Raw genomic sequence first — 24,151 nt, forward strand, 5'->3', positions numbered from 1 at the left:
TGAGCTTTTTGAGGAGAAAGGCTGTCAATTTTCCCATCTTCCCCTCCTCCGCACCATCAAAAAAGAGAAAAATATCCACCACTAATAAGCATCCCATCTGGCAGAGATGGCGTTTGGAAAAAATACGGAAGAATATCCCATTTTCTTTTTAGAGATTTGTTTTTCATTAACTATCCCCAATAAATTGATAGCCAAAACAGGTAAATGGCAACCTTTATACTAAAATTAATATATCCCCCCATGATCTCTTGTTTCTGTGCATCTTTTGTCCCTCTGAGGAGGTCTTCACATCTCCTTCCACAGCCTGTCAACCCTTCTGCTTTGCGAATGCAGCTCAGGCATCACCTAATGACAACACGGGAGTTCTTTCCCTCAAGAAACAAGTATGCTAAATTACTGTTGCCAGCACTTGTTAACGAAGGGACAAAGGAACTAAATTTAATTCCAAACTTCGCCTACACATACAGTGCCTTCTTCTCTCACGTCCAACAGGATCATGAAAGTGCAACTGTCAGTTTTACAGTTATTCCTAATAACAATGGCATGTACAACAGCCAGCAGCAGTCATCTGTGGCTACAAGGGGTAAGAACAACTTCTTAAAGTGTCTCACCAGGTTTTTACAGCATTCTCAAACATTAACCAAGGACTGTACCTGAGACTTTGCTATTCCTGTACAAGAAGCATGAAACTGAAATTATTCCTATCTTTTATTAACTACCAGGCTCCTGCCAACTCAGCTGGGCAAGCACTATCAGCCAAAATTTGCCATCGAGTACTCCCACACAGTTCCTACTGATCAGTGGAAATTGTACACAAGTTTTTGAAGGGTACAACTCTCCTACAGAAGAAGTAACAGGCCAACATGAATTTCATGATTCTGCACTAAATTTATCTCCTCATAAAAATAACAGTATGTATACAACTATCCCTCTATGTTGCGTGCACATATATTATACACACACACAATACGAAAAATATGCTTACATTATACACAAAGAAGAACAGCAATAAGAATACTACTAAAGTCTATGCAGAGTCACTCTTTCACACTCCTGTCTCCTTCCTATAATGCTTTGCATAAGGAACAGCTCCTTTAAAAAGATTTGCTTTCGGATATGGTAGCATCCTTAACTCTACCTCCAGACCAGGAATCAGAATCTCAGCCTATTCTGTTGAGAGCAGAATGTACATTGAACGCAACTGAGCATGCAATGCAGAAAAGACAAATGGAAGATGAGACCATGGGAAACATGGAGGAAGAATACGACTGAGGAAGAGGACAAAGGAGACTGACAGATGACAGAATGGAAGCTCCCCCACCTCAGGGATTAAGAGAGGCCCTTCCAAGCCACCAACATAGAAGTTGTGAAACCTGCCTGTAATATTTCATTATATGTTCCATTTGTTTGTTTTGTGTTTACCACAGAATTATAAAGGGATCATTCAAGTAGGCATTACCTGCACATATGCAGGAAAGGGGCAATAGCTTCAGATAATCCTATCCATTTACCAGTACTTAAAGAACAATGCAGGTGTCAAAGAACTTTGGAGTGGATAAAAAGACAGCCCCTTAAGGACAGGAGAGAGAGACAGAGGCTTCTGGGGAGCAGACTAAACCCCTATCTCCAGGTGTTGGGGTATAGGAAAACTAGGCCTACCTAAGCCCTTAGGTAAACGTATGTGTGTAGATCTTTTATTGTGTTAAAAAAACCTCACTCTTGTTATACCTGTTCCCACTGTTGAGATTAAACACTATATGCTGACAAGGCTGTTTTGTGTCACTGTATTCACCACTGATCACAGATGCCTTAGGAAAGAACTGCAGGTAACTGAACCCAATCAGATCTGCTGAGCAATCATGGTTGGTAAACAGGCACTGTAGCCTTCGACCCAGAGTGAGCGAATCATGAGATTCCACACAGAGAGGTGAACACCTGAAGGGAAGCATTCAGAGACCAGAAGAGGATCAAAGGCACAGCTAGTCCTGCAAACCATGGCAGAGGCTCATTGTGCATTTTAAGTTGAATTTTGAAGTTGTAATAATCATACACAAATAGGGAGTGGGCTACTTCCTAATAACAGCTCAAAAAGTCAGAAGCCCTACAAAAGGGAGGGTTTTTTTGTTTTTAAATCTCATGATTTGGGGAGGTCTGATGCATGATTTTTGAATGTTTGTATTTGGCAATACTGCTTCTATTGCCCTCTCATTCCCCAAACACAATCCTTAATTTTCTTTTCTCCCCTCTATCCCAGCTCCTAAAAGGCTGCAGGAAAAGGGAAACTAACACGCATACTCCCCAAACAAGCAAAGCTCCAAATTCCCCTAGTGAGTCAGCCACAGTCTGACAAACTTCCCAGGCTCACCACCACAAAGGACCCCCTAAGGAAAACCATGGGAAGTTCACTGATCCAAGACTGCCACCAACCACCATTCTGAAGTTGGGGGAACCAGGAAAAGAGAAGCAGAGATTGTGAGAATTTGTATGTGAGGGTGACATCTAATGCTTAAACATTAGGAGTGGAATTTTCAACCATTCATTGACTTCACTGGACACACTTAGGCCCACATCAGTGCTGCTGAAAAATTGCACCCTGTAATCTTGTTAGGAAATTAATACACAGAAAACTGATTTATGAAACAGTTAAGGTTCATACATAACATTTTTTCAATATCAAGGAAATGAAGAGTTAAGCCACCCAACAGCATAATTGCTCTATTCCTCACCCAGGCACACATCTCGCCACTAACACAACTACCAGCCATCACAGTCACATACTAATCTAATTTTGCTCTCCTCCCACAACTCAGGGATGTCAAATTTCCACAACCCTGTCTTCCTGCAAACTCCTTTTTACTAAACTACCTCTCTGTACAACAAAGTGTTGGGAAAAAAATAATCTACTGAAGAGATATGTGCAGAAGAGTGAAATAAGGAGTGGCGGGGGGGGGGGGGGGTGATGGAGTTAAAGGACACCACTGGACCCAGGTAGCCCCGCCCCTCCAGCCCTACAGAGCACACTCCAAGTGGAGAAAGGGTAGAAAAGGGAGCAACTCAGCTCAGAAAGGAGAGGAGAACAAACCTACCTGGCTCCTGACAAGGGTGTCAGAGAAGCCTGCCCGAGGAACTAAGACTGTATGCCAATGATACTCAATAGGTGGCCCACAGGCCAGATATGGCCCTCCAAGGCTTCCTCTGTGGTCTGCCAGCTCTCCTTAAAAAAAGTTTATAATTACATACATGAACACTGATGCCCTCTGCCCACCATTTGCCTATGACTTCTTTAGTAAGTAACCTACTGGCAATGCTTAATTTGTAATGAAAGAGGAGCTATAGCTCAAACCCTGGCACAAATTAATCAAGGACTGGTCAACTGGAGAGTGGCAGCTGCTGGCCAGACGCCCAGCTCTGAAGGTGGCACTGCTGCCAGCAGCAGCGCAGAACTAAGGTGGCACGACTATACTTCTATAGCACTGCTGCTGGTGGCGGTGTTACCTTCAGAGCTGGGTGGCTGGAGAACGTTAGCTGTTGGCCAGGAGCCCAGAGATGCCGGGGCTATAAACTGCCAAATGCTTCAAATGTCATTCTCAGCAGCTGCTTCTCTTTGGATAACGTTGATACTAGCTAGAGAGAAAAAGCCCTTCCTGGATGCTGAGCTTGTGAAAGAGTACATCTGGAAAATGCTGCAGGAGCTATTTGCCAGAGATAAAAACTAAGATGACATTGTGAACCGTGTGAAGCAGTGTCCCCTGTCTGATTCCACATCAGTGTGAAGACTGGAGGTAGTTTAAGAGGACTGTTTGTCAGCACTGCTTTCCGATTTTAAAAAAATGCCAAACACAACTCTCTTGCAGTGGACGAATCAAGTGATTTAAGTAACATTGCCCAGCTATTGCTGTTTCTTCGATTTTATGATGGTGACATTTTCAAGGAAGAATTTTTGTGCGTAATGCCATTAGAAACTACACCACATGAGATATCATGTCTGAAAAGGTAAAAGTCTCTTTTGGAAAAAAAAAAATATGGTTTAGAACTGCAGAAAGTAAACTTGCTTGTTAGAGATGGAGGTACCTCCATGACAGGGAAAGAGAAGGGCATTGCTTCACATTTAGCAGCAATACACCCATCATTAAATGCACTTTACTGCACTATTCACCAGACTTTCCTCTGCAGTAAGTTGTCTGGGGACTTGAAAAAAAGAATGGATATTATGATGAAATTAGTGAACTACATACACTCAACTTCTAGCTTGCAACAGTCTTTTTAGAGCTTTTACAAGATGTTTCAGCTGAATACAGTGACCTGTTGCAGCACAATGACCTTCGCTTGTTAATAGGGGGCATGTGTCAGTGTGTGCTTCAAAAAGAAATAAAATTTCTTTCAAACCACAAGCCCAATCAGGCTTGCGAGTTCCTGGAATTTATTAATAATGTCCCTTTTGTCACAGATAGCTTTTCTGTGCAATATTACTGGTCACCTGAATTCCCTCAACTTGCAGCTCCAAGGCCTTGTGAGCAGAGTTGGGGATCGGTTTGAAAAAGCGTGTGCCTTTTAGAGTAATCTTGAAATCTTTCAGACAGACTTAATAGTAGAGATGTTGCACTTTCCCACAACGCCTGTTGCTGCTACACATGAAACCTCGATGAAAACACCACAATAATTCCTAAACAGTCTGATCGAAAATTTGAAAATGTGATTTGAAAATTCCAAAGGATTTGCTTTTATTTGTTCGTGATCTGATGGACCTTGCCCTTCTGAAGCAAAGAACATTCTTGATTCAGTTGAGGACAGTTCCTTTCAATTAGAAATTGTAAGGCTCCAGAGAAGTGGGACTTTGTGATTTCTAGACTCAATATGCTGACCAATTTCAGAATAGGCAGAATCTAGCCATCTATCTTTTAAATGATTTTCGGATCAACATACCGCTGCGAATCTGGGTTTTCTACCATGAACATTATAAAAAACCAACATGGCAATCGCCGGACAGATGAGCATCTTCACCAGTGCATGCACCTTGCCCTGATCTACAAACCACTCTTCACAAAGCTTCCCAGAGATCGTCAGTGTCACCTCTCCCATTAGCAATTGCCACGGACACATGTAATATTGATTTATAAACTTTGTTAAAAAATAGAAACACTAATACTTACATTGCAATCAAGGTCTCTATTTATTGGCAGCAGAAGGGGTTGTTTTTTGAAAGCCTTCTGCACAAATTGCCAGACTCTTATCATAAAATTCTCAGATCAACCCACAGGTAGATCTAATTAGTATCACTGATGTATGCTGAGCCTGGCTGGGGCTGATGGTTTGGTTTACTGTTCTTTCTTTTCACACTGGATGGGAAGCTAGGGAAGAACAGCAGAGAGTAGGAAGAGACTCAGGGAAAGTAACTCGGAGGGCACCTTTGGGGATCAGACACTGTTGACCCTCTTAAGGCCCTGGTTCAAAGCCAGACAGAGTGGGCAGGCCCAGGCTCCCCTACCACTGCCCACATCTTATTAAAAGAGGGCCTGGACTGCAAGGCAAGAAGGTGGCATTAAGTGCACTGACCACTTGGCCACCTAACCCATCGACGACTTTAGTATAGGGTGCAAAATTACAATGTATGGTCTGATGTATAATAGGTGTGGTAATGACAAGGTGTTTGCCTGTGGATAAAGATTTATGTTAGGTGGATTAACTTTTTGCTTTCCTGTTTTTTGTGAGTTTGTGTTAACTATAGTACATGTGCAACCACATTAACTACTTCACAACAAAGTTTCTTGCATGTTAAATTTCATGGGATATTTTAAAGCATAAACAAGGGTGACACTGGGAGAGAGGGGAAGACCACCAAGCACAGAGGTACTGATTTGCTAAAAGATTTTATGTGCACCCACCCCCAAACAGGCTTGCATACAGAGCAGAAACTTTAAAATATAACATGGTAATTTTTGGCAATTATTCATAAATCAATTTTTTTTTAAAACCACTGCATCAATCTGCCTAACAGTTTTTGCGTAGACAGTTTAATAGAAGATAGTCAAAAAGAGAAGTAGGAATGCCAAGAAAAATTAAACCAAAGCCTAATTTCAACTATTCCTATTAAAAATTGAAAGAAACCAAATAAGAGCTACCTAGAAAATTAAAATAGCATAAAAACTAACATTGACATTTTAGATCAACTGACCCCTCTTTAGAGGAAAAACAGGAACTCATGCCTGACTTATAACTTGAGCCCTACCAAATTCACAGTCCATTTTGGTCAATTTCACAGTCACAGGAATTTAAAAATCATAAATTATATGATTTCAGTTATTTAAATCTAAAATGTCACAGTGTTGTAATTGCAAGGGTCCTGACCCAAAACGGAGGTTGAGGGGGTGGAGGGGGGGAGTTGTCGCAAGGTTATTGTAGGTGGTGTTGCAGTACTGGTACCCTTACTTCTGCATGGCTGCTGGCAGTGGCGCTGCCTTCAGAGCTGGGCAGCTGGCCAGGAGCCCAGCTCTGAAGGCAGAGCTGCCCCCAGCAGCAGCACAGAATTAAGGACGGCATGGTATGATATTGCCACCCTTACTTCTGCACTGCTGCTGGCGAGGCTCCGCCTTCAGAGCTGGGCGCCCAGCCAACAGCCGCCACTCTCCAGCCACCCAGCTCTGAAGGCAGCGCAGAAGTAAGGGTGGCAATACCATGACCCATTCCCTAAAATAACCTTGCGATCCCCTGAAACTCCCTCGCTGGTCTCCCTCATGAAATCTGTATAATATAGGGTAAAAGCACACAAAAGACCATATTTCACAGTGGGAGATCAGATTTCATGGTTTGTGACACATTTTTCATGGCTGTGAATTTGGAAGGGCTCTACTTACAATCCATTTTAAAATGCAATTCTAACTATGGACTCACTACAAGGCACTCCATAACAATAACTCTTTGGAAGATGCAAATAATTTATCTCTACCAAGTGATCTGAAAAGGAAATGGAAAATTAAAAGAAGAGAATAATGAGAGTTTTAGAACAGAGGTTCAACTCATCCCAACAGAGCACATCACAGCCTGTTTCTTTGACAACAGCTCAAGTGATTTTCCAGCTGAAAAATCAAGTGGAAAATATTGTGTTCCAGAATTCACACACAGGTACAGCTGGTCTCTCCCTTGTGATGTTAAGGTGCTGACATTAAATCTTAAGAGATTTAGAGGGATATTTTCAAAAGTCCAGAGGACAGTTAGTCACCTAACTCTTTAGGACTTAAAATAGGAGTGATAATCCTGAAGAACAGGCTGCATAAGTGATTTAAGTCAAATTTATTTTTTCCCTGTCCCAATGAGTTAGCTAGGTAATAAAGTCATATTTTTAAAAATATTTTGTCACCTAAAGAAGCAAATAAAAAATCTGCATCTTCAGCCACCCAAATACCTTCAAACTAAACTGGCCCAAAGTGATTGTGTAGATGTCTGACCCAATTTATAAAGTTAAGTTATTTAAGCTCTAGCCAGAATGTTACCTGTCTCCCTAGCACATGCAGCCAAAATTAATTTAGAAACAGCATGAAGAAGAAGAAATTATTTTAAGACTACAGGAATTTGTCACTCACTTTGCACCTTCTGATCAGCTTTCTTGGTTTACTATTTCGGTTTTTATCCATACCATTTTCACCTCATCCAAGTCTCAAACCTTCTTTAATACTAGTCTTTTCATATCTCTTCCATTGTCAGGTATCTTAACTAGACTGTGTATACCAATATTTGAAGAGGGATATTCAGTGTCAGAAATCCCAAAAACTGGAATGTATCAATCACCAGGCATATCACTATGCCGTATGCCATGCTTAGACTACACCAGGGAACCTTCTTTTAATTTTATTTTCTGTATTCTTTAAAAGATAAATACTGGAACCGTCCAACATTCTGTTTTCTTTGACAAACACAGAACGGTGGCTAAAACAACATGTTAACCTAAAAGCACAACAATTTGGTTTGCATGGTAACTGACAGATGTATACAGAATTCTCACCCAACCCACCCCGCCCAAACACACAATAAAGTTAAAATTAAGATACTACAATACACTGCACACATATACAGGCGATATCTAATTCTTGCTGCGTCTTCCTGCACAACAATTTCCGAGATATAGAAAAAGATGTGTCCACACAACTAAAACTCTTGTCCAGGCCCTCCCCATCTCGCTTCTTGACTTCTGCAGCCTCCTCCTCCCTTCTAGTCTTGAAGAATGCGTTTGGCCCACTTAATTCAATTCAACATGTTGCTGCAAAGTCATTCCAACCAGGTGCATCATTTCAGAAAAACTTGGGTGGGAGGGAGGAACCAACACATTGGGGGCAATTGCTCACCTTGCCCCACAGCAAGCGACATCCCCGATTCCAACCACATCATCCCCTTTCGTCACACCCCTCTGACGACCCTTTTTCCATTGCAAAAATAAAAGCTACTGGTCTTCATTTTTAAAGCCTTCATAGCACAAGTTTCCCGGTTTTAGATCACACATTTTCAAACCTTCAATCCCAATGACTCTACTCCACCAAAGCTGCCACCCTTAATTGCCTTTTAGTCCTGTTTTCCCCTTCAACACCTTCACATGCATGTTATGCATAGAAGGAGCTCTCCGCAAAAAATCGACAAAGCCCCTACACTGTCGTTCTTCACATACTTCCTTAAAATTCACCTCTATTGTAATACCTAAAAACACTTGAAAGCAGTTAAACCACTAGTGTGCTGGGACCACTGTCCACTGCTATCGGTGTAATGAGTCTCACCACTTCCTTGTGCTCCTCTAGTCTGAGTTGTACCATCCTTTTCCTCTGACCCCAGACCCCGATTGTATTCTTGTCATAGCTAGACTGTATGCATTGGGGCAGGAGCGGTCTTAATATTGCATGTACAGTGCCTAGAACAACAGAGCCCTATTGTTCTTACTGCCCACCCCTAGGCACACCACAATACAAATAAAAATTGTGGCAATACCTTTTGGTTTTTTCCTTTTCAAAAAACTTCAATGGGTTGTTGTAGAATGGACTTGTTAAATTAGGGAAAAAAGACATCTCAGCATTTGTGATTATGCTTACATGCTTAGAACTGAAGAACGCTGGTGAAGGACTAGGGTTGGTATTTGACATTATTTGAATGGTCAAAAGATTGATCATATATTTAAGAGCACTAATTTATTAGCTGCAACAAAAGTAACAAAAAAGTAAGACTTCATGGTCTGCAGTAGGCATAGCCTTAAGTATATATCTAAGTAATTTTTTAAAGTTAGGCTTATTTTTAACTCAGAATAATGCAGAAGTTAAATGATGTTCTACAATATGAACGAATTACCTTTCTAGAAGTGTTAGGTTAACATTTAAATGTGAATATTATTCAAGACTGGACAGTTACAAAAAAGAGAAATGAAATTAAACAGAAATAAAACACACTGCAACTATAAAAGTAGTTTTTAAATGAAAATATGCAGGCTAACTTCAGTCAGCTTGATTGTGTGCACCTTTTCTCTGTATGTTGGGGGAAATTTAATGACAGAACCTTCCTCTCCCTCCCCTATCCCTTCTGAGTTCTTTATGTATGTTTGCGTAGTCAGTTTAGACTGCAGGCTCTTTCAGGGCAGGGAGCAAGTCTTCTAAAACTTGATTAATATGCTTTGTGAACTGTCAGGTCTATTGATGGTCTGGTATTCAAATAAAGATGTACACACATTTGTTCTAGAAGAGTCCAGCCAATCAAGATGCTCAACTCTCAAGCAGTACACATTTTCCCCCCAAAAGTTTGCTACATGCTAATGCCAAATGAGTGATCAAGACATTTAAGTAGACTTGATAACACATGGCATCATGATGCAATAATAAAAACCTGCAGACTACATCAAGATATGTTCACTAGAATATTTGACAATACCTGCCCATGGACAAATAGGCAGTCAACTGAACAGCTTGCCAAGCCAAGGAGAAACTTGTCAGTTTTAATCTTCTAAGGTTTGTTTTTTTTAGGAGAGTTACTCATTTGTACATTATGAACAACAGGACACTATCCTTTCAGTTCCTCTTAATTTCCACCTGCCCAACAGGTTTTTGGTTAAAAGGGAACTTGCAACTGAAATGTGAAGAATGTCCTAGATTTTGCTAAACTAAATAATCAATGTAAAAGAAGAAAAGGAGTACTTGTGGCACCTTAGAGACTAACCAGTTTATTTGAGCATGAGCTTTCGTGAGCTACAGCTCACTTCATCGGATGCATAGCATATCGTGGAAACTGCAGAAGACATTATATACAGTATGTGTGTATATAATGTCTTCTGCAGTTTCCACGATATGCTATGCATCCGATGAAGTGAGCTGTAGCTCACGAAAGCTCATGCTCAAATAAACTGGTTAGTCTCTAAGGTGCCACAAGTACTCCTTTTCTTTTTACGAATACAGACTAACACGGCTGTTACTCTGAAATGTAAAAGAAAGCATTCAGTAATTAAAGGAGTACACTTTTCTTAAAGTGTGCAGTTTATTATGGAATAAACCCTTACTTCTATCCCAGTTATTAGGTAATTTTCACATATAACTGAAGTACCACAAGCAGTATTTTAAAATTTGTAACTCCTTCTAAAAGCACGGTATTTTGCACCTGCATTCTTTGTGCTTACACAAGAATCCAGGTGCAAAATACCATGGCAAAGACAGAAGACTGCCATGGTAGATCCACCGCCAGTTCCCATATTTCTTAAATTTGTAAGTACACCCATACGTACAACCCTGAATAACCTCGTTAATTTACAACTTGAAGAATGACAGAATATCATCTTTTAGAAGAAAGCGGTCTCTTATTAGTCTATCAGGGCATAAAACATTATTTGTATTCCAAGCAAAAATACCTCAAACTGGTACAGCCTCTTAATTCTGCATCTCATTCAAAACAGCTTGTCTAATTTTTCTAAAAATATTTTTTAAAGCTTTTTCTTTTATATTTTAGATTTCAAGGCCAGAAGAGACCATTGTGATGATTAGTCTGACCTCCTGTAAAACAGGTCATATAATTTCCCCAAAATAATTCCCAGAACATATCTTTTTTTAAAATCTTGATTTAAAAATAAAAGTAGGACTTGTGGCACCTTAGAGACTAACAAATATATTTAGTTTATTTATTTAGTCTGTAAGGTGCCACAAGTCCTCCTTTTCTTTTTGCAGATACAGACTAACACGGCTGCTACTCTGAAACCTGATTTTAAAATGATCACCATAACCCATGGTAAATTGGAGAGTGTTATACCTTTCTTTGCTAGACTGAGGAGCCCAAATATCTGAACATTCCCTATATAGATACTTATAGACTGGAATCAAGTCACCCCTTAACCTTCTCTCAGTTAAGCTAAACACATTAAGTCCTTGAATCAATCACTAAGACCATAAGGCATGTTTTCTAATTCTTTATCATTCTTTATCTTCTCTGAACCCTCTCCAATTTATCAACATCCTTTCTGAATCAGGGGCATCAGAAGTTGACACAGCCCTGGTGTACATTACAGAATTAGGTCAATGTAAGTCAGCTTACGTCGACCCAACTCTGTAAGCGTCTTCACTAAAAGATAGCTTCCACCAATGTAACTCACCCACTACACCGATTTAACTCCATCGCCACGAGAGGCACAGCGCTTAGGCCGATGTAATTACGTCGATACAGTGTCAGTGTAGACACTGTGTTGCTTACATCCACTCACGAGCAGCAGGTATGGGAAGCTAAACCTTCCCAAATGGGCAAGAAATGCCAGATGCAGTGCACTTCCCTTTGGAGGCATGCCAGCCCACCACCTTTGAAGCGCCACCGCTGGAAGCTCCCAAGAAGTGGGGGAGCCACCAGCACGCAGACAGTGGCCACTCCCTGAGGCCCCATCTACTACTCCACTTCTTCCCCCCAAGGCCTTGCCCCCGCTCCGCCTCTTCCCTTCCCCACCCCCGCTCCACCTCTTCCCCCCCGACCGCTCCTCTCCTGAGGAGGGGGTGAAGTGCGAGCAGGGGGGCCTCAGGGGAGGAGAGGCACGGGAGAAAAGGCAGAGCTGGGGCAATGCTTCAGTATGGAGTGCAGTCGGAGCCTATGGGGGAGCAAGGAGTGGGGCCACAGTCCGGGCACCAGTGCCTCCCCCACGCTTCTAGGGAGCTTCCAGCGCTCAAGCACAGCCACCCCAAACACAAGAGTCACACGCCACCTATACATCCACTGTTGCTGCCTTTCAGAAATTGTCCCACAACGCCCCAAACTGACAGTTAAATCAGTCCAAGTGTTCCTGGTGAGGATGCGCACCTCCAACACAAGGAGTGTAGTGTGGACATGTAAAACCTATTTAATTACTGCGGTGGCTATACAGCCACATAACTTAGGTCGACTTAATTCTGTAGCATAGACTTGCCCACTGTATTCCAACAGCGGACACACCAGTGCCAAATATAGAGGTAAAATAACCTCTCTGCTTCTGCTCAAGATTTCCGTTTATGCATCCCAGGATTGCATTAGCTATTTTGGCAACAGAGTCGCACCATGACCCCCAAATCTTTTTCAGAGTCATTGCTACCTAGGATAGAGTCCCCCACCCTGTAAATATGGCCTACATTTTTTCCTCGATGTATACGTTTAGCCATATTAAAATGCATATTGTTTGCTAGTGCCCAGCTTACCAAGCAATCCAGATTGCTTGGAATTGGTCACCTGTTGAGCTGTTCTCTTCATTATTTACTGCTCCCAGAATTTTGGGGTCAAGTGCAATCAGTGACGATTTTGTTTTCTTCCAGGTCACGGATAAGAAGTGTTAAATAGCGTAAGGGGTCAAAAGAATTTCATCCTCTTTAGGCCTATGTGTTCATTTTCCAATTCAATACTGGATCTTTGTTTGCTTACACCACACACATTTTGTTAACCAACAACAATTAGTTTTTATTACTGTAAGCACTGCATTCAGACTTAAATCGCCAGGTAGCTCCAGTTTCAAAATCATCTCATGGTAGAAAGTAGTCATGTACAAAGCAAAAGATAATAGCATTATTTTCAGATAACAAAATGAGCTTATAGATGGTGATTAGTGAAAGGAATTTACTGTAACCAAGTTCCTTCACGGCCCTGTTCTCCACCAATAAGTAGCACTGCACTCTACCTCTTAAAAATCCAGTTTGCTCCCAAGAGTTCCAAAATGGCCACAAACCTGGAGTGTTTAATCAAGGATTCAGGTTCCTGGTCAACAGACCCAAAACATGGCCCCAGTATGAAGACATTCATTCTTAGCTCTGCTTTCCAGTTCTTTGATTCATAACTTTAGACTACCTCTAAACAAGTCAATGACCCCAACAAGGAGCTAGACCACTGAGTCTCCAGAATTTCTAATGAGTTTGTCCGCATCACATATCTTCTTCTCTGCCACTTGTGAAACAAACTACACAAAGTACTGACTGCATATAGAATGTATATAGTGTTGTAGCTGTGTTGGTCCCAAGCTGTTATAGAGACAAGGGGGGTATAATAGTTTATTTTATTGGACCAACTTCTTTTGGTAAGAAACAAGCTTTTGGGCTTACACAGAGCTCTTCTTTGGGACAAGAACAGCTACATGTAAGCTTGAAAGCCTGTCTCCCAACAACAGAAGTTGGACACACCTTGTCTCCCTTATATACAACCTACCATATAAAGTCTCCAAACATATACTACTTTTCCTTTAAGATCTCTTGTCCTCACTGCTTTTAGAGTGATGTGCCAGAAAGGTTATTTCCCAACATGTATTGAACCAGTTTAACAATTTCACTTTGCACTATACAATACTCTTATTTTCCCAATAGAAACCTTACTATGCACTCAAGACTTATTTGCTGGAGTGGAGGTAACATCTCTAGAATCCTTATCTGAATTTCCCATTCTTTTACTGTGAAAAAACACAAGAAGTTAACTCAAGATGAGCAGTCACTCGAAGTGCTTGGCGGATCATGCAGAGACACTTAACAGCTATCTGTATTCACAGTATCACAGCTTGATCACTTTTCAGAGTAACTCTGTATTCGCAAAAAGAAAAGGAGTACTTGTGGCACCTTAGAGACTAACCAATTTATTTGAGCATGAGCCTTCATCCGATGAAGTGAGCTGTAGCTCACGAAAGCTCATGCTCAAATAAATTGGTTAGTCTCTAAGGTGCCACAAGTACTCCTTTTCTTTTAGCTTGATCACTAACATCCCACTGGGTCCAAAGAGTAAACGCTGTCATGGGCTAAAAGTTTTATACAGTTCAGCAAAAAATGGATTTCACCTTTACTGGCTTACATATTTTGCAGTGAGTTAGATTTTACTGAGGCTAAGAAACAAAAACTTTTATGTAAGTGAAAGATGTGTATGCATTGTAAAAAGTGAATTTTTGAGTTTTTAAGGTATAAACCACACAGCACTTTACTCATTCCTTGAGGATTCCCAGTTGTGGGAAACAACTGAATACAAGCAAAAAAAAAAAAAAAAAAAAAAAAGTTATGCCAAAAATGCTCCAGTCTGAAATTAAACCCTCTTATTGCTGTGCTTCGCAACAGGAGTGTTTCTTGACACAGTGATGGTGAACTATGAGAAGAGGTAGGGCCAGTTTCGAGGGAGAGATTAAAAATAATATTTAAAATAACATTTCTTTACACTGTAATTCTGGTGCAAAGTGACAGACATAAGCTGAAATGTAGTTTACAAGTTTATGGAATATTCCAAATAAATTTTTTTTTTTTTTAAATAGTTTGGGGTAGGAAAAGAAAGCTGTTAAGGCTTTTTGAAAAAATTAGAACTGAAAGATAACAGTCAGATAGTGACTGAACTTCAATCACTCAATGCCCGGTCATATGCTAGAGACTAATTTAATGTGCACACAACTTACAGGAAATGAGAACGTATGCACTGACGTTTACAAGTCACTTACTTCATGAAAGAGTTAGTGCTTGCCACTTTTCTAATCGAAGTGTTGAATGGGGTTTAAAAAAAAGACTAGCCACCTCTTACCATGTCTTACACTCAACAGAAAAAGTTTCAGAGTGGCAGCCGTGTTAGTCTGTAACAGCAAAAAGAATGAGGAGTATTTGTGGCACCTTAGAGACTAACAAATTTATTTGGGCATAAGTTTTCATGGGCTAAATCCACTTCATCAGGTGCATGCAGTGGAAAATACAGTAGGAAGATGAGAGAGAGAGAGAGGGGTAGAATGAAAAAATGGGGGCTGCCGTACCAAACCGACTAATCAATTAATAGCCCACCTATTGGCTAGTAGTTAGAACCCTGCAAATCTGCAGATGTCCACTTTATATCTGCAGATGCAGATATCCATGGACCATTTTTGCCGATTGCAGATGGATGGGGATCCAAATTTTACATCTGAAGCTCTGCAAATCTACAGATATCCACAGATCATTTTTGTGGATACAAATTTTGTATCCGCACAGCCTCTATTTATAGCCCTCTAGAGGCTCCCGCTCATCAGAGAAGTCTCCAGCAGGGAACATACAGGTGGTTTCTGCTGCCTTTCTACCACCTAGACAATGGAAAGGAAGCAGAACAGGACCAAGCATTGATTGTGACCCCTTTACCTTTTTTTACATATTTGCTCAGTGTGAAGGCTGAACATAAATCTGCAGGATAGGTCCATCAATGGCATCCGTAGCCTCTGTCTGCCAGAAGCTGGAAATGAGCAACAGGGAATGGATCACTTGATGATTACCTGTTCAATCCCCCTGGGGCACCTGACCCTGGCCACTGTCGGAAGACAGGATACTGGGCTAGATGGACCTTTGGTCTGACCCAGTATGGCCATTCTTACGTTCTTATGACACCACTGCTCTAAACTCTGATTCAAAAGAGAAGTAGCTTTCTTCCAAATACAAAGAGTTCAAGATACATTTACATACAAAGTACTTTTTGTACAGTGACTGAGAAATCCAGCTTATGGAATATCCACACTCCGGAGACTATACAGGTATAGCTAGGTCACCATAGCTAAGCCAGCATAAGTCTGTAATGTAGCCACAGCCTACACTGATTAAAAGGTTCCCCCCACCCCTTCTCCCCATTCATGGAGGACCATCACCCTCCCAAGCAACAGTAGCTACATCCATGAAAATTTTCTATGGACCTAGCTGCGTCTACACTAGGGGTTAGGTTGGCACAGTTACAGCACACCTCTGATTAATGTAGCTATGTCCACCTAACTTTCTAGACTAGACCTTAGTCTTCAGGAGGGCTTATAAAATCCATCTGACTGTTCACCAGTGGAAAACTTGCCCATCAAAATCTTCAGAATTTAATACTTTCGTCTTTTATTAAAAACTTCACTGGGAGTTGTGATGCCCAGTACCACTTAATAAAAAGAGGCAAGTTTCTAGCCCTTGTGGTTATACATTACAGGAATATCTTCCTGAGTATTCAGTCTACTCCAGTGTTTTGCCTTATGTTCACAGCTTTCCCAAAGAGCAGAAGACTGCCCAGTTTCACTGCAGCTCTTCTGAGCCACGTGGGTAGCAATAAAACTGACAATTACATACCTATTACTCTGCTACTGCTTGAGAAGGCTACTGTCAGCGGCAGACCACAAAAATGGCACAGTAACTGCTACATCCCTTTCCACAGGCAAAAGGATAGTGTTCAGAGAGGGGGGGAGGAGGGGGGATTCTTTCCCATTCCCAGAATAGCAGAAAGATTCAAAATGTATCAGACAACTATATGCTGTTGCAAGAGACCCAGTAGGTTCCAGGGATACATTAATAGTTTGTATTGCAGTAGCACCTAGAGGCGTCAATCAGGAATTAGGGCCCCATTGTGCTAGGGCACTGCACACACAAGGAAATACACATTTGCTATATTCCAATATATTCATCTACCTACATCTATTGTATTTGTGTCTTGAATTAGTTTGTCTATCTAGTCTGCAAGTAATTTATGGCAGTGACTGCACCTCCATCTGTTTATTTTGCATGTTACACACTTACTTCAACTAAAGATATATGCAGCTTTTCATCTCAGTCACTGTTCCAAGACCAGACTACACATTACCATCTAACTGTTGCTCACTCTCTTTAAGACAAGATTCTGTCATCTTTTTAATTTCTAATGAACAGCTGTCTAGATAAAAAAATACCACTACAGTTAATAGACAGTTTTGATGCCCATTTCAGGGAGGCCAAGAGTTGAATTAGCATGATTCACCACCCTGAGATGATAGATACAAAAATGGAAATGTGTTTTGTGGTTACAGAATGGCAGTTTCTAAATTCATTTTAAGTCATTTTTAAAAGTTACTTTCACATATTTAAGAAGTCCAAACAGGTTCTATGTGAAGATTTAAAAGACTGCTATGATGCTCAAACTAAGGCCTCAACCTTTATTTTATACAGGATAGTCAATCTTAACAAATTTAGATTAAGATCACTGCTAGAAAGCAGTGCATCACATCAATCTAGAGCAGTGGTTCTCAAACTTATTTGATCAGTACCCCTCTGTAATTGTTTACCCCGCCCCACACACACAGGCACCCAGCTCTGAAAGCAGCGCCATGCCAGCAGCAGCACAAAAGTAGAGGTGGAAATGTGGGGAAAAAAATTATATTTGTCAATATCACTTTTCACAGAAGACGTAGCGCCCCACTGCCACCCTTACCTTTGTACCACTGCTGCCACCCCAGGGCTAACAGCTGGAGTCTGCCACCTCCAGGTGAGGGACTGTGGGGGGTGGGGAGGAAATGAGATGAGATCCTGAGCCACCTCCTGGTGAGGGCAAGGGGCAGAGGAATGTGAGCCTATGTGGCAGTGCAGCAGCTGTCAGCCCCAGGGCAGCGGAGCTGTGGCTGTACCTTTTATCCCTACCTCCCTGGTGTTCATGGCCCTTCTGCAGGAGCCCCAGCATCCCAGGTTTAACAGCCAGAGCTCTTCAAAACAAAGCACACAGCTCACACCTCCCTTAACACATTCCTGCACCTCCCTTGGCAGGCCTGAGAACCACTGTCCTAGAGCAAAACCAAACCTTTTGCAGTATAACCTGATTTGTGAAAATATCATCCAAACCTGGGTTATGCTTTATTGATTGCACAGCTTCACTTATGTATTAAAACTTAATCTGCTTTACCATTTGGCAGCTACAGGTGAATTCCAGCCCTGTTTGGCCCAAAGACATCCGAATGCAGATGAATCTTACTGAGATCATACCAATACATAAAACAAATATCAAAGTGCTTAGTGAAACAGAAAAATCATGCTAGATAGATAGGTGTCAACAGGTTAGAACAGGAGATCGAGTCAGGTTCTACAGAGTTGTCAAACAGACTCATGGGACACCTCGAGCAATTCATCCTTCTGTGCCTCAATTTTATACATCAGTAAGTGGGAACACTACTTACCTATACTATAGATGCATTGGGAAGATTATGCTGTCAAGACCCTGAAGTGGAAAGTGTTAGAGTGCAAAATAGCATTGAGTAAGTGTATGCCTCATTACAGTAAGAGGCCCCTCTTACCATTGACCTAATACTTACTGTTGACTTCCCCACGCTCGGCTACTCCCGAACCTCTCATTCTCACGTACATGAGTCCCAGTATCAGAAAAAACAAGCATGCAGCAGTTAAGAGAAACATGGACAGGTAATGTGCACTGAAGCCTCCAGTGGTGGATACCTCCTCTCTCTTGAACTGTTGGAGAAGCTCCTCCTCAGGCTCAGAAAGCTTTTGCTTATAGGTGTTTTTCAGGTAGGTGTGATTAGAGCCCGTGTGGTTGGAGTGATTGATTCTAAGGGAAGAAGGGGTTGCAGCACCCAGAGAGAGGCTGTTAGTAGCTGAATAAATCCTGGGTTCAATATTAAAGCCACCAGTAGCACCGCTGAGAACATGATTATTGGCTGCTTTCCTAACAGTGCCCAGAGGGTCACTGATTTTGCTGCTGTCCATGTCTGTGGGCTGCGGCAGTACCAAGAGTGGAGGGGAATTCTTGGAGGAAGTGCTCCGGTATCTGGGGATGGAAGGGCTGGTGTCCAAGTTTTCACAATCTCCCCCCCTCGTCACCGCTGCCTCCTCCTCCTCCTGATTTCTGCCCCTGTCTAGACTTCCAGCAGCAGCCGCCTCCGCCCTGTCATTCATTGCGATTACACCAGCACCGCCGCCTCCTCCAGCCCTTTGCTGGCCCGTCTCCATCATGCCAGCGCCGGCTGCAGCACATTTGCTGGCCGTGAATGGGGCAGCAGATTTGCTCAGGCTCCGTCTGGCCCGGTGCTGGCGGGCTGCAGTCTCCTCCTTCAATACCTGCTGCTTGGCTCTCTCCCCCTCCTCTTCCGAGTCGGAATACTCGGCCCTGCTACCAAGGGAGGGGTGCCTGTTACCATTCACAGTCCGGTTCTTCCACTGCCGCTCCTCCTCGTCCTCTTCCTCCTCCCCTTCCCCGGGCTCCCGCATGCCCTGAGTCTGAGCCCCCGCCGTGGCCGTCGGTCTCCTGGCCACCGCCCCCCACCAGGCACTGGGCTTCCTCCTAGCCGCCTCCGGGGGGGAACTGTTCCTCTCGCTGCAGGCTCCATGGGAGGCTGCGGGCCTCAAGCCGCGGACTGGGGGTGACGCCCGCTCCCTCCGGCTGCTGCCGCCGCCGCCGCCCCCGGCGCCGGCCTGGCTCCTGGGACTGGCCTCCACATCCGACTCGTCCGAGCTGAAGCCCAGCAGCACTTTGCCGCCCCCGACAGGGGGTGCTGCGCGGCTCCGGCCGCCCCCGCCTGCGCCGCCCGGCAAGGAGGGCTGGCCGGGGCTGGCCGGCCGGGCCCCCATGCCCGGGGCCGCTCTGCCGCCGCCGCCCGGCGCTGCCGCGGCCCCCGTGTTATTGTTGTTGCTGTTCCGGGTCTTGTTGGCGCCGCCGCGGGCTCCGGCCCGCTCGTCCTCCCGCAGTTTCTTCAGCTTCTTCAGGTAGACGGGCCGAGTGCTCTCGGTGACCGGCCCCGGGGAGAAGCCGAAGCGCCTAAGCTCCGAGAACAGCTCCTCGTCCGTGAGCTGCGCGGCCGCCGCCATGTTCCTCTGCCCCGCCGCCGCGGCGTTGCCTACCCACGCGCCGCGCCGCTCTCCCGTCCCCGCCGGAACTGACGCGTGCGCACTAGACTGTGGCCTAGACCCGTCTGTCACCCTGGAAGCGCCTCCCCCCCCCGCCGGAGACGCCAGCCAGACTGGAGAGGGAGGGGACGCTTCCCCCGGGGGCCGAGCTTACCCTTCTGCGTGAGCATGGCCTGCGCTGCGCTCCACGGCCTTACGCTGGTGCTGGGCACAGGGGGGCTGAACGACACCCACGTGCACGCCCGTCTGCGAGCAGCGCGGCCCTCCCCGGCGAGAAGAACGCGTTGCAATGCGCCAAGCGGGGCGGCGCCGGAGGGGACGGAGCCGTGAGAGCTACTAGGTAGCGCAGGGTGCGCTGATTGCTGCCATTCTCTGGCGTCCCAGGAAGGCGGCTGGTGGGAATGGTGTAGGAGGCTGGGCTCCACCCAGCAAAGTTGGGTCCCCTTCCTGCAGCCAAAAATCTGCGTGAAGTGGCATGGGGTAAATGGTGGACATATAAAGTCATCCCCTCTGCCACATGCATGAAAATGGAGCCATGGATACAAGAATGAGGCAAGCTTAGGTTTAGTACCAATTGCTCCATTAAAGCTGCAGCAGAACAGGTCTGAAATAGGTGTGGATAAGATATGCTATCAAGATGGGGGGGGGGGAGGGTACAGTCAGTGTAGGCAATTTGCTTCCACAAGCCTTTCCTCGACCTAGTCATGTCTACACTGCAGGCTTGGCTACTTTAATTATGGTCCAGACCTCGAGGTTATGAATTTTTCACACCCCTCAGTGACGGATCTAGGTTGATCTAAATTTTGTGTGTAGACTAGGGCTGAGGCAGAGGGCATGGCAATAGGGAGCTGTCCTCAGAATCTGTACCCACCCCTGTAGGCTCATTTCAACACAGAAGACTATTAGCTCTGAGGCTGTTCAACTTATACTGGAGGCAGGGCCAGACTATGCAGGTGCTTAGAAGGCCTTTTAGAATGGTGAGGATGATTAATCACTTTTGCCTCTCTTTCCATTCCTTACTAAGTAGAGCTCACCTGGAGCAGAAAAATCAGCCCTATTGCTCTTTCAGGAAGAGCCCTTTCAAATAGCTCTTCTACGACTGAAAAGCACTGTGTAAATGTTAGGTATTATCTTTATCTACAGCAGTAGCCAGGAATTGCCACTTGTCATTTGCAACTGCCACAGGAACTTCTGTTTCCAACATTCTGTCCCTATTCCTGCTGAATGAGGCAGCGGCGCTGGAACCATTTGTGTAGTGGGGGTGCTGAGAGCCATTGAATCAAACTGTAAACCCTGGATATAATGGAAACCACTTCAAGCTGGGGGTGCTGCCACACCCCCTGCACCCCTAGTTGCTGCACCTATGGAATGAGGACCACCCTCAATAACATTTCCCTTCGCTACAGTCTGAAATGCAGTAAAGAGGAACAGGAGTGCTGCAAGCTCAGTACTTGTCTCAGGCTACTAATAGCCCTGGCCAGCCCAGTAGTCGTCAGTTCCTCAGAGATCACTAGGGCCTGTAATTGGGCATTGCACTGCACTTTTGGCTAATGTCAGTTTAATACTGATATATGTTGAGTTAAACCACACTGAAGCTGGTGACGTTAACAGCTGCTTTTCATTCAGGTTAAATGAAAGAAACAATAGGGGGCCAAACCCAACAAAGAACACTGCCTAAAACAGGCAGATGTAAGTCTGTATGTCCCCTGAACAAAGTACTGTGTGTTGGCCCTGGAAGAAGCCTAGAGAGAGGTTTTGGGCTAGGTGTGGTCTGAAAGGGTTTGTCTACACAGCAATAGAACACCCATCACTGGCCTATGTCAGTTGATTCAGGCTCTTGGGGGTCAGGCTGTGGGGCTATAAAATTGCAGTGTACATGTCCAGTTTTGGAATTGAGCCCAAGTCAGCTGACATAAGACAGTTGTGGCTGTTTTATTGTAGTGTAGATATACCTAAAGAGGCTGGATTCTATGAGCAAGGAAACTCACTCATGTTGTTCTTTGTAAAGAAAGAAAATTGCATAAAAGAAAATACCTGACTCCATCACCAATTTCTCCTCCCACCAGGAACAACGTGGTGACTCCAGACTCTTCCCTCCTGCACCCTGTGCTCCTCTCTTCAAGTTCCATGCCGATTGTTACATCTTTAAACAATTTTTGTTGTTATGGGTGGTAGAGCTGGACAACATTTTTCACACAATTCTTTTTCCTCTGAAAAATGCAGATTCTGCTCAATCAGCACATTTTGTGAATTTAACAAATTTGTTTTAGTCAAGGCTCTGTGTCCTCTTGGTCCTGGGCTTGGCCCTGTTTGTCCAAGCGTGCCAGCTCTCTGCTGCTATTATACAGTTGTATTTGATTTAATCTCCACCACTGACCTGAGACTGTAACTACTTCATATGACCTGTGTCCCACTGAATTTTCAATTGTTTGCTTTTCCCATTTCTTTAGGTGGCTATTTAATTGTTAAGCCAGATCTGCTCCCCTGTGCAAAGTAGCCTCAAGTCTTTGCTCCTTTGTTGTAAAGGGCTCCCTGCTTAGCTTGGCATTCTCTTAACTGCTTCTGTGTAGTGTTCATCATTCCTCTGCTGGACTGAAACACACTGCCCCTCTTAGGAAGCAGAATCTTGGTTCTCCAGTCCATCAGTCATTGTGCTGGGCTACTGTCTAGTCCAGGGGTCTCAAACTCCCCACTCACGGGCCATCTGCGGCCCGTGAACCTCCCCAGCGTGGCCCGCGGGGCTCCAGCAGTTTTGGGGCCGGGTCTCTCCCTTGGCCCCACCTGCTGCCCCCGGGCGCTCCACCCCAGGGGCCCTGGCAGCGCAGTGGAGCTCAGCGGAGCTCAGCAGCATCTGCCTGCTCACTCCAGTGGCTGCTGGCTCCTCCTTGTGCCCCGGCACGGGGCAGGGCTGGGCCTTTGCACACTGCCCCCACGCCAAGCGCCCCTGCAGCCAATGGGAAGCTGCAGGGGCAGTGCCTGGTGGCAGCAGCAGCACGCGGAGGCCCCCCTAGCCTGCCCCGCCTTGGAGCCCCAGGTAAGCGCTGCACCCCCGACTCCCTCCCAGAGCCTTCACCCCCACTCTCTCCCCATATACCCTCTCCTTCCCCCAAACTCCCTCCCAGAGCCTGCACCCCCAGCCCAGAGCCTTAGGCAGATGGGGGTTGGAGTATTGGGGGGCAGGTTCTGGGTGGCATGAGTGACATTATTGGCCCACTGGGAGGATTGGAGGATTGGCACTGGCCCGAAGGTAAATTGAGTTTGAGACCCCTAATCTCGTCCCTGGGAGGGTGTATTTCAATGGTTCAAAGCTGCCAGGTAAGGATCCCTTCATGTCTGTTTTGCCTTTGCTGTCAGCCTCTTGGCTGTCTTGACTGCAGACTTTGCCTTTCCATTGCTTTGTGGATACCCAAGGGAATTTAAGCACAAGACAACTTCCCATTTGGCACTGAATTATTTGAATTCTGTTGCAGGGTACAGCACATTGTCTGAAGAAAGAAAAGGAGTACTTGTGGCACCTTAGAGACTAACAAATTTATTTGAGCATAAGCTCTCATGAGCTACAGCTCACTTCATGCTGTAGCTTACGAAAGCTTATACTCAAATAAATTTGTTAGTCTCTAAGGTGCCACAAGTACTCCTTTTCTTTTTGCGAATACAGGCTAACACGGCTGCTACTCTGAAACCTGTCACATTGTCTGAGCATAGTATGTTAGATCTACTGTACCTTGCAAAATGTGCCTTCAGTTTCCTGATCACAGTTCTTGCCTGAGTGTCCTCCAAATAGTCTACCTCTGAGAAATATAGTGATAGATTCTGTAAATGAATTGACTGTCCCATGCACCCCCATACCACCAGCAGTGTCTTTGCATTGCCCCCTGCTCTTGATTCTCCCTTTTCCAGACCCTTTTACACAGATTCCACACACTTACTAAACCAGTCACTACCCTTGTTAGGGATCTGCATTAATTCAGACAAAGTCAACTCAAAAGTAAAACTCAAAGTTCCAAATATCTGTCCTGGGCATGGCTCTTACCTGAGAGCCTGGTTGAGCAAAAGGGTTCCTTCAAGTGGGTTTTTTTTTCCCCCAGTTCTTAAGATCCACT

The 24,151-nt window shown here is 44.3% G+C and overlaps 1 protein-coding gene across 2 annotated transcripts in view; it reads right to left on the reverse strand.

The window, feature by feature from the left end:
• Positions 1-20,139, reverse strand: part of LEMD3 (LEM domain containing 3) — an 82,394-nt gene extending 62,255 nt beyond the window's left edge. Inside the window, exon 1 of one of the 2 annotated variants that reach the window (XM_043548350.1) lies at positions 18,503-20,139. In XM_043548350.1, coding sequence (XP_043404285.1) covers positions 18,503-20,009 — 1,507 coding nt within the window. In that variant the 5' untranslated portion in view covers positions 20,010-20,139. The remainder of the gene's footprint in view (positions 1-18,502) is intronic. The other variant, XM_007069730.4, reaches the window with a different exon arrangement.
• Positions 20,140-24,151: the final 4,012 nt, after the last annotated feature.

Source organism: Chelonia mydas, chromosome 1 (assembly GCF_015237465.2).
Source record: "Chelonia mydas isolate rCheMyd1 chromosome 1, rCheMyd1.pri.v2, whole genome shotgun sequence".
Lineage (NCBI taxonomy): Eukaryota > Metazoa > Chordata > Testudines > Cheloniidae > Chelonia > Chelonia mydas.